The sequence below is a fragment of the Scomber scombrus genome, chromosome 7 (genome assembly GCF_963691925.1).
Source record: "Scomber scombrus chromosome 7, fScoSco1.1, whole genome shotgun sequence".
NCBI classification, from domain to species: Eukaryota; Metazoa; Chordata; class Actinopteri; order Scombriformes; family Scombridae; genus Scomber; species Scomber scombrus.
Genome location: NC_084976.1, coordinates 10,938,038 through 10,952,503, shown reverse-complemented (window position 1 = coordinate 10,952,503; position 14,466 = coordinate 10,938,038). Strand labels below are relative to the sequence as shown.

Sequence of the window (14,466 nt, the reverse complement as noted above, 5' to 3'; positions counted from 1 at the left end):
TTAGGTTAATTTCTTCTTCTAAAAAAGCAGGAAGTGATTGTGTTTCTGTGCATGATTCTGCACTGCTGAAGGTGTGTCTTTGCATTTGTCTTTCTCATTTACAGCAGTGCTTCGTGCTGGAGAAAAGCTACGGGGGAGGACTGCTGTTTGTTTTAAAGTCTATCTGTTTGACAAACTGAGGATCAAGTACTGAGTTAACCTCTTAGAACAACCAACTTTGACATGAATTTGTGTAGTTTGTGTGCGTGAAGGAGAAAGAATGCAACATGTGGGAACAGGGGGAGAAAGACGAAAGGAGGATACGTGCCTAACGATGAAAGATCGATGAGAGGTGTGCTGCAATTTGAGCCTGTTTTTTATTACTGCTAGACTGAGAGGTCTCTCGAATGGAGAGAGCAGATGAAAACTCAATTTCTGTATTAAAATATTTCTTGAGAAGAACTCCATGTGCTCGATTTGTATGTTCTTACTTCAACCATCTGAGGAATATTGCTAGGATACGATCAATACTGAGTTTTAATGACACTCAAACTATTGCTCATGCATTTATTTCCTCACAGTTGGATTATTGCAATGGTGTTTTAAATAAATCAGAAATCAATTAATAGACTCAAAACAAAAACCAAGAAAAGAGAACATTTACTCCAATTTTAATGACCCTACACTGGCTGCCCATTTATTTTAGGATTGATTTTAAGGTTGCACTTATTACTTTTAATGCCCTTTATTGCCTGGCCCTGTAACAAGCAGTGCACAGCCTGAATCCTCAGGCAGGAACCTATTGACTGTTTCCACCTCACACATAAAGACTAAAGGGGGTCGAGTGTTTGCTATTGGGGCTCCTTGGCTATGGAACGACCTGCCTGAGGAACTCCAGCTTGCCACATCACTATCTTCTTTTAAAGACTGTATTATCAAAAGGTTTTCTTATAAATTGTTTTATTTTCTGTCTATTTTTACTCACCCATTATTAGGGCCCGAGCACTGACCAGTGCAAGGCCCTATTGTATCTGTCCTGATTATTATTATAGTTCCTATAAAACAAACGCCTTTTTGACAGCCTAAACGTGCCCCAAAACTCACCAAAACTTGCAATCATGTCCGATCCGGCGAAAATTTTGATATTTTAAGGATCGCTGAAATGGGCGACGCAAAATGGATCAATAGCGCCCCCCTAGAAAATTAAAAAAAAACGTGCCCCTCGACTCAGATTGACATATAATTTTTGGGTGCTCTCTAGCGCCACATAGTGGACACAGGCAGTGATATTTCACCACATCATGCAATGTCAAATAAAAGCCTGCGAATGAAGACGTCTACCTGCGCGCCCTCCGACTGCGCCACAGCCTGACATGCATAGGGGGGCAAGGGCCTGTTCATCGCTGCTTGCAGCTTTAATTTTTATATTGTATCCTCTGTGTTTAATTTACAGTTTTTAATCATTTATTGTTTTTAAACTTTATTCATCCTGTATTCCTTTTACCTGCCTGTTTATTCATACATTACTGTTACTTTCATTGTTGTGTTTTATGTGTTTGTTGTAAAGCACTATGTAATGATGGTTTTGATAAGTACTATACAAATTATCTTTGTCTACACACAACAGAAATAATTTTAAAACCAGGGATCAGAATTTTTTAGGCCAGTAAACGAGAACATATACATTTTCATTAAAGGCCTTGTCTAATTGAAATGTTAAAGGGTGAGGTGGCCATTATATTTTTCTTACTGTTGGCAAATTACATGAAAACACCAAAACCAACAATACTTTAGTCTTTCTCTCAACACTTTTTGCACTTCTGTGGCACTCAGCACTTCTCCATACTTAACATATAAACCTTTAAAACATGTCATAAACATATAAGTTAAATAATTTCATAAAACAGCTGAGCATTGTACTATTTTTCTATCTGCGGATTAATACATATTTAGTGTGCCAGTGAGTATTCACAGCAGTAAGACACTGTATGTGGAAATGGCTCATGTACAGTAAACTACAGTGCCCATGTTCACAATAAAAATGAAACATATCCACAGAGGAATAAGGTCAATAAGGCTCAGTATACACAGGAAATACTTGATTGGTCTTTTCATGGGATTGTTGACTATAAAAGAAACACACAGAATATCACCAGACTTATCCTTTAAAACTTCAGATTTACAACTAGTAAACTAAAGCCCCACTGCCATGCATTTATACAGTTGTTAACTCATTTCAAGTATGTTGACCTTTGTCCTGACTCAGAACATTAAATCTGATGGCTGGCTAGCAAGCTAGCAAGCTAGCAAACAGCATGTCAGAAACTGGATCTTGGGGTGCTTTGCAGTAATGGCTGGGGCCAAAGAAAAAACTGTTTCCAACATTAACCTGGATTAGGAAAATAAACAACATGATGAAATCATATTATTATATTTGTCATTAAATTATTCATATAAACACACAACTTATGTCCTTTATGAGACTGACAATTTTCCAATGGACATTCAAGATATCCCTGTCACTTTCTGGAGCAATGGTGAAGCCTTTAGTGGTCCTTGAAGCTTAGATTAACTCAGTAACCCACCTGATATGTGGAAACAGGAGAGGCAGCAATGAAGGGTGTGATTGACGTCTGTGCAATCATCCGATTGGTGGAGATGCTATACGGCGAAGAGTAGAACCTATAGAAGCAAACAACAAAAGGTTAACATCATCAGCATCACAAAACTTAATGGGACCTTTTATGCTTTTCCTTATTTTCAGTCATTCTGTCATGAGGTAAACATATGTAGAAGTAACCTCTGTGAGCAAAAAGCACCGGCTTCAGACTGCTCTGAACACTCAGTTTTTTTCTACTTTCAGCCCCAGCTGATGTCAGCTCATGACATTTTGAAGACATCATCATCATCACTGTGGCTGTTTCTGCTTGTACTATTTCGCCTTAGATTATTTCTAACTGATACTGTACACTTCACAAAGAGCTCTAAATATTTTGTTGTGCTGACCAATTTTTAGCTACTGTAAATTTGTGAAGAACACATTTAATTTCCTGTAAATTCTTGACTACAAAAGTCTCCTTTTATTTAGACATTTTAATATGAAGCAGCAAACCAGTACATGTTGGGTTTTCATCAGCAGTGACAACACAAAGCTGATATGGTAAAATCAAATACTTTTTTATTAAACACCTTTAGGTCTCCAGATGCAGCCGCATTCAAAGGTGAAAATGGGCCTTTGTATCTTTTTGTTTTCAACCACCAAGTACACTTCCAGACACCGCTGACAAAATAGATCAGACATGATCAATGCTGTCATGGAAACAATAAGAATAAATAATAATACATATTGCAGCTTCACTATGACATACCATCAAAGATCTCAGACACTGCACCACAGTACACATCATGTTACAAAGGAGCCTGCTATGCATAATAATGAAATATCACCTCGATGTGTGAGTGGGTGAAACATTTCAATATTGCCCTTTATGTTTCCACCTACGCATACTCGACTATGAGGGGAAGGCTGCATCTGTAACATCTGCATTTTACTCCGTTTACTTCTCTACCTTTCTCTACCTCTACCTTTGTTTGCCCTTCTGATTTTGCTCCATGTCTTTTTTTCATTTCACCCCCCTCTAAACCCTGCAGCGGTAGAATGCTGTGGCTCGCAGTGCTTTATTTATCATTGTGTACCTAGAGAGGACATGTTTCATCCGCCAGGCCGTGTTGCTGTGCCCGATCGATCCCAAAGTGTCTGTTGACTGAATAATGGAGCAAAAGAGGAGGGGGGAGAGAGAGAGAGAGAGAGAGAGAGAGAGAGAGAGAGAGAGAGAGAGAGAGAGAGAGAGAGAGAGAGAGAGAGAGAGAGAGAGAGAGAGAGAGAGAGAGAGAGAGAGAGAGAGAGAGAGAGAGAGAGAGAGAGAGGAAGAGACATAGAAAAAACCCTCCCTATCTATCTCTAACACAGCCATGATTGTATAAAACGGTACTTGCCACAAATCAAGTGTTGCTTAATTAGAGGAGAAAAAAAAACTCACTCACTTTAAAGTTACCTTAAACTACAACTCTGGATTAAATATACTAAATATACAAGATAAACTCTATTATCTTAACTGGGGTGACTGTTGGCCTCAGTAACCAGCCAAGAGACAGGAAAGCACTGATAGATTGGTGGTACTCCAATGTGACACCAGACACACATATCTCATTTCAAGGGTAAAAAGGGTTGCTGGGGTGCCCACATGTACTGATATTGCACTTTCTGTTTCACATTACATTGTTTGGTCAGTGATAGCACGATTTGAACTTGGCTGCGAGATGCGGACCCTCAGATGTTTTTGAACTGTTGCAGTCCAGGCCTTGTGGATGCAATTGGTTTCCAACTGCCTGCGATAAGCTCCGGAGCGTGATTGTGCTTCACACGGACATCCAGCCTCCCTGTTGAATTTTCATGCTCTACTTGTTGTGTTGAAGCCTAAGTAGTAGTACAGAAAGAGCAGTGCTACAACAGCTACTCTCTACTTTTTCCACAATACAATGTGTTTCACTTCCTTGGAAACCAGAAAAAATAAATCTCATCAATTATTGGCACTGTACATTTTCTCCTGCAGAGGCAAGAGCAAATGTAGTTTATGTGCAGGTCGATCATCTGTACTATCTATGGTGTGTTGACCCTGGCTCAATTTATGTAGATTTGTCCTTGAAGATTTTCCACTCACACTTCTAAACTCTAAGTTGCCTTTCCGTCTCATTTAATTTACTTATGAGTTAAGCCTTGAAAGATTTTTTTTCTTAGAGTTACACCACTGTATCTCATAATTTAATGTGTCAACCTTAGATACCACTTGAAATTGAAAGGATTGGACAGATACAAATGGACCCAAGTTTTGTCAAAGAGATGATCAGTGACAAGGAAAACAACCAAAAAACCATTAGTAATCATACAGCAGTGTGGATCCATCTTTTTGACTGTACAATTAATGTATGACTTGCATTAGAGATACTGTATTACTGTCACTGATGAATACAAATGAGCGAATGCAGCCGCGTTATTCAATATGGTCCTCTGATTGTGTTTATTGTATTTTTCATTAGAGTGATGTGTATTGAGAGAGAGAAATAGTAGGCAGAGGACAGATCCAAGGTTATTGATGCAGCCTATTAGCCCTGAGCAGCACGCTGTCAATAAGGACTCTAGCACGGCTGTTTAAACAATACACTAAACATGTAATTGCGAATAGAACATTACTACAGGATTGAATTCAAAACCTCTCTGTGAATCCCTGGTGTGACCTAGCCGCACTGTCAGGAGTTTACCCAGAAAAATTAACAAATGATTTAGTGCAAGACCTCAGTGACCACTTAGTTGAGAAATGTGGGTAAGCATTCAAAAACATATATGAGTGTGTGTGTGTGTGTGTGTGTGTGTGTGCGTGTGTGTGCGTGTGTATGTGGGCTCAAGAAATAGAAGGAAGGCAGGATAGATAGAAAAGCAGAGCGAGAGAGGTGAGAACAAAGGCAGGAAGAAAGAGAGGAGGATGGAGAAACAAAGGACAGCAAACAGATCAGATAGGAGGTGGGAGGGAGATTGAGAAAGTGAATGTTGTGTCTCCTTGATAAAAGAGAGGACAGGCTTTAAGCCAAAGCAGTCTGGCCGGTTGGGACACATGTTTTCAATAACATCAGATTGGCATCAGACCCTAAAACCCAGCCGTCCTCATGCTTGCAAAGACTTGCAAACCTGCAATTGATTCGTACCCTTCCCCTCTCCTTGGGCTGACTTTATTTTTGCCTTTGCCCTCCTCTTGACCCTGCTCGGCCCCCCCTTTTTATTCAAGCCGCTTTCCTCCCTGCTTTTCGCCTCTCTAATTAGCTGCATTAGCATTTCACAGTCATTTAGCGCTTCGCCGGAAGGAGCCCTGATGACCTCGGAAGAGAGGTCAGAGAGGGTTTAAGCACCGTAAGCGTGCAGATGCTTGAGTGTGAGCATGCATTTACGCACGCACGCACACACACACACACACACATACACACAGACACCAAAGATGACCAAAAGTAAAGCAGCTGCTTGGAAATAGAGAAGAGGAATTAGAAGAGTAAAGGGATTAGACAAAACAGCTATGCATAGAAGGAGGAGAAGAGATGACAGAGTTGAAAACACTTGAAAGCACATTGGGGATAAGGTGGAACAAGAAAATAGTAACACAGAATGTAGGGAAAGAGATGGTATGGAGGAAGTGAAATAAGTAAAATGTGCAAAGTACAACAGGACGGCAGTCAGAAAGAGGAAGAAAAAGTAAAGTAGGGATGCAAAAGAGGAGGACAAGGAGGAGGAGAGAAAGAAACAGAGCTGCAGGGAAGCGTCTCCTGAGATTGCATCACCAGCAGCGTTCCTAGCAGACAGGACCGATCTCCAATTTCCTCCTGAAACAGGCAGACACTCAGCTCTCTGCATTCAGCCTGGCAGCACTGCAGATAGCCTCGGCTGACGAAAGTCTTACAGCTGCACTGCAACACTGCCTAACTTCCCTGTCTGCAATCAAAACCTACATGTCTGACAGCTTGTATGCATAGGTGCATAAATAAATGCTCCTGCTGCATCAGTCAGATGTGAGAATGAGGTAGCGAGTAGGACAGGGAAAGAGGGAGAGAGAGTGTGTGTGTGTCTGTTTGAGAATATGTGGTCATTTGCATTCAGGTGCTCTTTTGAGGAGTGTTGATGTCCTGATGGTTGGTTGATGTACGTGCATCGGTGCGGTGTCAGGACAGCTTACACTTAAATACAGGTGAAGTTGTGACTTTTTGTGTGGTGTTTCCGTAAAGCATATTTGGCAGGGAATGAGAACCAAAAGTGAGACACATTTCTAATCTGATAGGAAATCTTTCCACCTACCCGTTCTGCATCGCGGTGGGATCATATGTCAACGCCATACCACTCTAGAGAAACAGAGAGATAGAGAGATATATAAGCACTTAAATAAACCTTATATCATGTACACCTTTAAACTTTATCACTTAAAACCAAATAAGTGTCTTTCTCATTAAAATATGGACATAAAAAACTATCAGCTATACTCCACTCACAAAAGCAAAGGTGATTGCTGCTGTACAGCTGTGTTTAACAATGTGAAATGATATATAGAGGTGAAATAAACACACACAACGTTAATGGAATGGATATTCTTGAGTTGAAAATGTATAAACCTTCAACTTTGTAAACTGTGCAAAGATAAAGGAGCCGAAAGAAAATGTCTGGAGGAAATTTCTGGTGGGTTTTGAAATCAGTGTGTCTGAGCTGTCACACACACAGCTGGTGCTTGTTGTCACAGCAAACATCTGTACCGTCTCTAATCATGAAAATGACAGTGGCCAAGAGATACCAAAACCAGTTTATCAGTCAGAATGAGCCAAAAATTCATTTCAGTGAGCACTGTTTTTCTCACTGTGTTGAAATGAGAGAGGACACTGGTGGGAAAAAACTTCCCACAGTTTGAGAGCCAGATGAAAAGACTTGTAATATTGTGATCCAGTTTTCAATTCCCTTATGTATATTGTCACCATTTTACAACGTCAAACTATAATATACTCTAACATCCCAACTGCATGAGGTGCTGCTCATGCACTGTAGTTTTCATCAGAGCCTGTAGTTACAGAGCTCAGTATCACAACACTACTCAGTACAAATGAATAAGGTTTGGCACTCTATCTGCATTATATCAGTATCAGAATAAACTCAAAGCTACAAGAGTGTATTTTAGTTGCCTTTGTGTTCTTTCTGACCTTCCTTCTCTCCATTAAATGTTGTCCCTATTAAGTCAAGTGTTTATCATTGAGTGACGCTTTTCTCTCTGTTTCTTTTACCCTATGCAAATGAACGAGACTGTACTGACATTTGAAAAAGATCCACTTGACTGCCTCTTGGCATTGTTAGAACAAACTTTAAGCAACTTTTGTTTTTAGTCTTCTAATCTTTATTTTTACTCCATCTCTATCCATCCCTCTATCTCTGTTCTGCCCTCCTCTTCTATCTGAAGCCCTACACTAGGCATTTGTATTTGTTCTATATTCCATGCTCCTCTCTCCAAATTGGCACACGAGTTGAAAGTGTGCCCTAATGCTGAACTTTACTGTTTTTTCCCCAAACACTGGCTCTCGCCAGGGCTGGGGGAATAGACAAGAATCAATAAAAAGAAGTGCCAAACATTGATAACATCAAAGGACATAAATTAATTCAAATTGACTTGTTTTCATACAAAAATATGACTTAAAGGTGCACCATGTAGAATTTAGTGGCATCTAGCAGAACTGACTTGGCAGAAATGGATTATAATATTCATAAGTATGTTTTAATTAGTGTATAATGACCTAAAAACGAGAATAATTGTGTTTTTATCTTAGAAAGAGCCCTTTATATCTTACATAGGGAGTTGGTCCTCTTCCACAGAGCCCGCCATGTTGCACCGCCATGTTTCTACGGTAGCAGAGTGTTGTGGCCACCTTAGGTTCTCCCCTCACTCCCTCACAAACTATTGAATTATCTTTTATAACAAAAGAATTTCTCAGTAAGAACAGGAAGAGATCAGCTCTGTGAAGAATCCTGATATTTGTTTTGTCCTGTGTTTCTTCCATCTAACAGCAGTAACTGGACAACAACATTATTGTGGGGAATTATAGTCAGCTGACCGACTGGAAGGATGCAGCAAGGCCCCTCAAAGCACCTCCATGGCCAGATGTCTCATCAAAAAAACTTCTGAGGAGATGTTTTTCCTCTGGAAGCCCTGTTGCGATGTGTCACTGTACGCTCTCACAAAATAAAAACAGAAAGTGTAACCTGTGCCTGCTACACACAGACACACATGAAGGTCAAGCACATATGCTGTGACATCCTGTTATTGTTGTGGTGGCTGATGTTTCAGCACGCAGTTATTTCAGCCCGGTTCCATTTCATTACACTTAACCGTCCTGCTCCCTGCTTCCCAGCCACCATGTAATGTGAATGTTGGGAAACTGTTCAGAACTGCACTCAGTGTGTGGGTGGCGACATTATTATTCACTTTCTTTTGTTCTGTAAATTAAAGCTTTGGTATTGACACTAACAACTTCTGAGCTCTCTACATTGTGCAACAGTCAATCTACTTTCAATCCACTGTGCAAGGTTTAATTTCTTCTGGAAATGACAGACCCGAGCTGGGAGTTTCAACAAAAGGGAAAATAACTTGGCATTGAGGTCTTGCAGAAACTTTTGATTTTGAATGTAACAACCTTTATATATGGCAGCTTTCATACTGTCATCAGCATCTCTAATTCAGCCTAAAGTATGTTATTGGAAATGAAAGATGATAATGACCCCATAGGGGGCCTGTCAAGCTTTTCAGATTTAAAAGTCTGCAATAAAATCTGAAAAAGAAACTGACAACAGCCAGATTTCTTAAGTTTATAAAAACAATGAGTTTTTGTACTTAATGTTATGTTACATTCTAATACTGTATGTAGACTATGATAAGAGTATTGTAGTGCTTTTTGCTAGAAAGCTAAGGGGCAAAATATTTCAGAAGAAGTTAGTGCCCTTAGAGAGACTGACATATGAGAAATATGGCCATGAAGAGACTTTTGTTGAATTGTGGAGGCCTTTACTTTCTTGTCTTAAGGAGCTATGATTATGATCTTGGTTTGGAATTTAGGCCTTCAGTATTCGAAATGTTAGTTAATTCTGAATGAACTTCAGATGTTGTGTTGTTGCTGTTTTGTTTTATTTATAGGTTTGTTTTTGTTTGTTATTAGTTTGTTTCCTTGCATTTGAATTTTTTGATTTGTTTTTGTTAATGGACTGTGCACTTGGTGTGTATGTATGATGTAATATGTGTATATATATATACATGAATAAAAAAAGAAGGGTAAAAAACATACTGCAGTTATACATGTGATATAGTTATAGAATAGCATATCTTTTGTTTTGTTTCCTCTTAGAAACCCTCACAGTAGACACAGTGTACTCATTCTGACTGTGAGAGGCAAGAGGTTATTGCTGATTTAGGAAATAACAGCTTCAGCATATTTCTGCCTGAGGAAATATTCTGTTGTTTTCTTTTATAGTGTCAGAGGGAAGAAGAATTGTTTTAATAAACTGATTGGGAGAGATGGTTCTTCTTTTTATTACTATATACTTTCAGTCATGTTTTCACTGCTGTCTGCTGCTGGAGATCTTTTATGATGGGTAGTGGTGAGATTTTTTCTTTTTGATAATTAAATAAAATTTGAAGCCTCACCTCTCCTTCCCGTGTCCACGGTCGGCCATTCTGGGGATACTTGACCTGGGTCTGCCTCTTCTTCTGGCCTCCGTCAGCAAACTTGCACAGCAATGGCTCTGCAGGGGCTGAAGAGTGAGTCAGCCAGAGAGAAAGAACAGAGATGGATTAATCATCTTAATGGCAGGAAAAGGCAAGATTTCATGCGTTGTTTTAAGAGTTACGTTTCAAAAGTAAGATGTAAGAAAGGGTGTTATGCTGTGGTTTAAACAAAAACATAACATGAATCAATTGGACCTGAAAATAGCACTTCAGCTCGTACATTTATCTCTCCCACCCCTAATCCAAACATCTAAACAACAGCAGTTATCGCACCATCTCCTACAACTCCTACAACGTGCTTCGACAAAAGCAGCCTTGACATGGAAACAAAGCCACGGGCTAATGATCAAAGCATGGTGAGCGCGGTTCAAACGACAAGCCTAACAGGCATACTTAATACGCTAAATAACTCCACACATCTTGACCCCAGGCAACAGACTGCGATTGAGATTTCTCCAAAGACAACACGGTACTTTTCTGGACTCGAGAAAAAGAAGAAAGCCTTGATTACAAATAGGATTAGTTGAGTGTGACCCCCTATACAAAAGTTCACCAAACTCTAACTTAAACCTCATAGGCTGCAGCCTCATATGGCCCATAGGCTTGTGTAAAATAGCAGGAAGTAGCTGGATTGGGGCAGGATTATCCTACAGAAAAAAAAGGCTTTGTTGTGTATCAATTTATTGTATCTTAAATGCATATCTTCTTTAGAATAGGGAAGCAAGAGAGCATGGAGAATGGGTTCTTATTTCTGGGAAATGCTTTAGCATCAGCATGACTCAACCAACACGATAAAAAGTATTATCCAAACATTAACCAGGACACTCAGATAAAACACTTAATGGCTAATGTAGTAAGACATTAGACAGACAGTCTTCTGTCTTATGTGAGCTGTGATACCAGTGCATATTTCTTAGATGTCTAGTTCTAGACTTCATGTACACATCGATACATACACAAACTTACAAACAGCGTTTTTTTCTACATCTTCAAAATCTATAGTTACATAGATTTAACATGTAGCACATTGACAGACATGATAACTTACACAAATGACTGGTTAAACATAATGCATATGAGATCTGGATCTAAGTAAATGCCTTCTTGGGTACTATGGCTGTTATGCAATAGTTATTAAAGCATGCGTGCTGCTCGAGATGTGTTGTGCAACTACAACATTTACATGAATGTGTTTGTATGTTCCACAGTCAGTAAATGTGTAAAATGTATATATTAGAGTATTTAATTTAACTTCCATCAGTCCAACATCAAAACCTGGAAAATCAAACACTCATGTAGAGCAGCAATGGCTAGATGATGACTTGATTGAAAATTATTTTAATAAACTGTTTTGAGAATTTTTTTTTTTTTAAATCTCTCATTTCAGCTTATTAAATGAGAATATTTTCTGGCTTCTTTATTCCTCTATAAGCGTAAAACAAATAATAATAAAAAAGAAACAAACAATGTTAAAATACAAAAGCATTAACATTTTTCCTGGAATTATACACGATTGCTAAATGTCCTGTTCATGTCCTGACTGTTTTTATAGCGACACCTCTTGCCCCTAAAATTGAATAAGCCACCTACTTTTATGCTCTGCCTCTCACTTGTTACTTTAATACATCCACCAAGGCATGTTTGAGTCATTGACTGCATCTTTAAAGATTCTATTAGCTGGCACTCTTGTCCTCTTTAACTGGCAATGATGAGTCTGCAGAGAGTGTCAAATTGTGAAGCCTCATCACTCTGTGTAGCTCAGAAATAAAGAATAAATGTTATTAGCTAGCAAAGGCGATATCAACATGCTGGTACTGATTCAAGCATTATGAATGCCAAAATAAACTACGCAATTTCCCTCAAGAAAAATGTTTTCTCAATCTCAGTAAACTGAAAAATGAGAAGAGGTGTTCTCAGCGGAGACAAGCATTCAGAACTCAAGGTTGAAACAAGTTATTTGGAATGCCTGGGGCCTGGATGGGTACTCCAAAGGTAAGTAGGCCGAGAAACACAGTGCTGTGTGATCATACTGTGTTTAGGAGTACTTTGTCATTACACTGCTTTAACTTGATTTCTATCTGAATAACAGGTCACACGGTTGTGTTATGTACTGTTATGATCCCTCAGCTTTGCTATTCATCTTTCTCCATCACCACCCTCTCTTGCTCTCTCGTTTTACCGACTTCGCTCTATGCCTTCATATACATTTTTGTAAACAGTCATGTGCGTAGGTGCATGGGAAGTGTACAAAGCAACATTCACTGTAGTTTCTTCATGAAAAACAACAGTCAGTTGTCCATATGAACACTCAAACAGTTTTTTCATACTGTAATCATTCCCCCTATTCAATCCCCTCCAAATGCGCTTAAAGTGTAAGTGATGGTGGACAAAATCCATAGTCCTTGTTCTGAGCATATTTAAAGGTTTTTCTGAAGATAATATGAGGTTTCAGCCATCTGAGATAGTCAAATAAAATAGATCCAAAGTCTTTACAGTTTAAAATAAAACTCTTCTTTGTGTCTTGATGGACAGTGTTTTCCTGTTCCACTGCAGTGAAAGGATTGTAACAAAAAGATAGATTGATGAAGTCTCATTTCAGCTTCAAATAAAACTTTTAAATACATGTTTGCTCGAAAGGAGGGCTGCAAATTGTTCCCCCTTCACTTGCATTGAAAGTGCATTATGAAGGGATCTCTTAATGGCCAGTATGAACACGAGGAGCAATTACAGCAAAAAGCAGCATATGTCTATTGTTTTATGACTGACATCAAACATTGTGAACCTATCCTTTAAGTGAAAATAGAAAATATAAAGAAAATATGTTGATGCTCTCTGTTTCTCATTGTTATAAACTCACTTAGACCGAGAGTTAGGACACTAGAGCGATTTCTTTGTTGATATGTAGTCGCTATAATGCAAATGTAAAAACTGTCAAGAGCTGAGTTTAGGTTGAATAGAAATATGGCATTCATGGACAATAGAGAAATGAAAAGAAGAGTATTATTTATATGAAATAGTTATGAATTTAAATTATTTCTTTAGAATAGGATTAGGTTCAGACTACGGTAAAAGATACATTTGAGATGACATAATGAAGATTTAACTGACAGGTTTGCAGGAACAGGAATGAATATATTTATGCCCTTGCAAAGTAAGTTTACTGATATGTTTGTGTGTGTTTTTGGATGAAAAATTATTTCTACTTCATAAGTAACATACAATATGTGATGCAAAGACACACACGCACACACACTTGATAAAGATTTAAAGGCAGAATCTGTGCTCTGTTGCTGTTTAGTTTAAGTGGTGTGACAGATCGAGAAAGCCACACTGTCGACAGCTGACATCCTGTCAAGTCTATAGTCAGGACACTTTTTTCCCCCTCTGCATCTTCTCTAAAGTGCCACACAAAGATACTGTAGCAGAAACTCCAGCTGATCTGAAACAATTGTTTGTCCTTGGCATATGCATGAAAAGGATACCTCTGAGATTGAATTGAATCTGATGTTGTTTTTTTCACCACGCTTCTCAAACAGACAGCCCAAAAGTTAGTTTATTTGGGCCGGTTATTGTTCGAAACAATTATGCAAAAAATGATAAGAATCTGACAGACCAAAATAAATGTAATACTGAAATGTCCTTTGATGTGACTGATGCCTACTAGAGAATGACAGACTAAATTCTAAATCTCATGATGTACCTTTCCTTCATCTCTTATATTAACAACCTGTATGCAACATGACAACACAGGGGCGTTTCTGAACAGTACGATAACAACAGCAGGGACAGTAAGTGATGAATCATTCTGTATAACACCAAATAGCAGCATACATCTACATACACAGACACATAATTTGAAATATACAACATTATTGCTGTAAGCTGTTTTGATGAAAAGGCTCCAGATGATTATGAAGGGCCAGTGTAAGATAAATAAGGAGTTTTATGAACTTTGGATCATACAAAGGTACATTAGTGGAGACCCAGAATAAAAATATAGAGCTGGAAAGGAACATAATAGGTCCCCTTTAAAAACTGGCCAAGCGGTATGGGCCAATGTTTACATGCACAAATGCATACACACACACTGTACATCAATGTTGTTCCAGTGTTTTGGTTGTCTTAGTGCGTTCTGAGC

The 14,466-nt window shown here is 38.8% G+C and overlaps 1 protein-coding gene across 2 annotated transcripts in view; it reads right to left on the bottom strand.

Moving 5' to 3' along the window:
• The window catches only part of LOC133983270 (RNA-binding motif, single-stranded-interacting protein 3-like), a 137,188-nt gene that overhangs the window by 12,718 nt on the left and 110,004 nt on the right, over positions 1-14,466 (bottom strand). For both annotated transcript variants that reach the window (XM_062422298.1, XM_062422297.1), the window contains exons 7-9: positions 10,248-10,354; positions 6,875-6,918; positions 2,565-2,661 (exon numbers count right to left, since the gene is read on the bottom strand). In XM_062422298.1, coding sequence (XP_062278282.1) covers positions 2,565-2,661; positions 6,875-6,918; positions 10,248-10,354 — 248 coding nt within the window. The remainder of the gene's footprint in view (positions 1-2,564; positions 2,662-6,874; positions 6,919-10,247; positions 10,355-14,466) is intronic.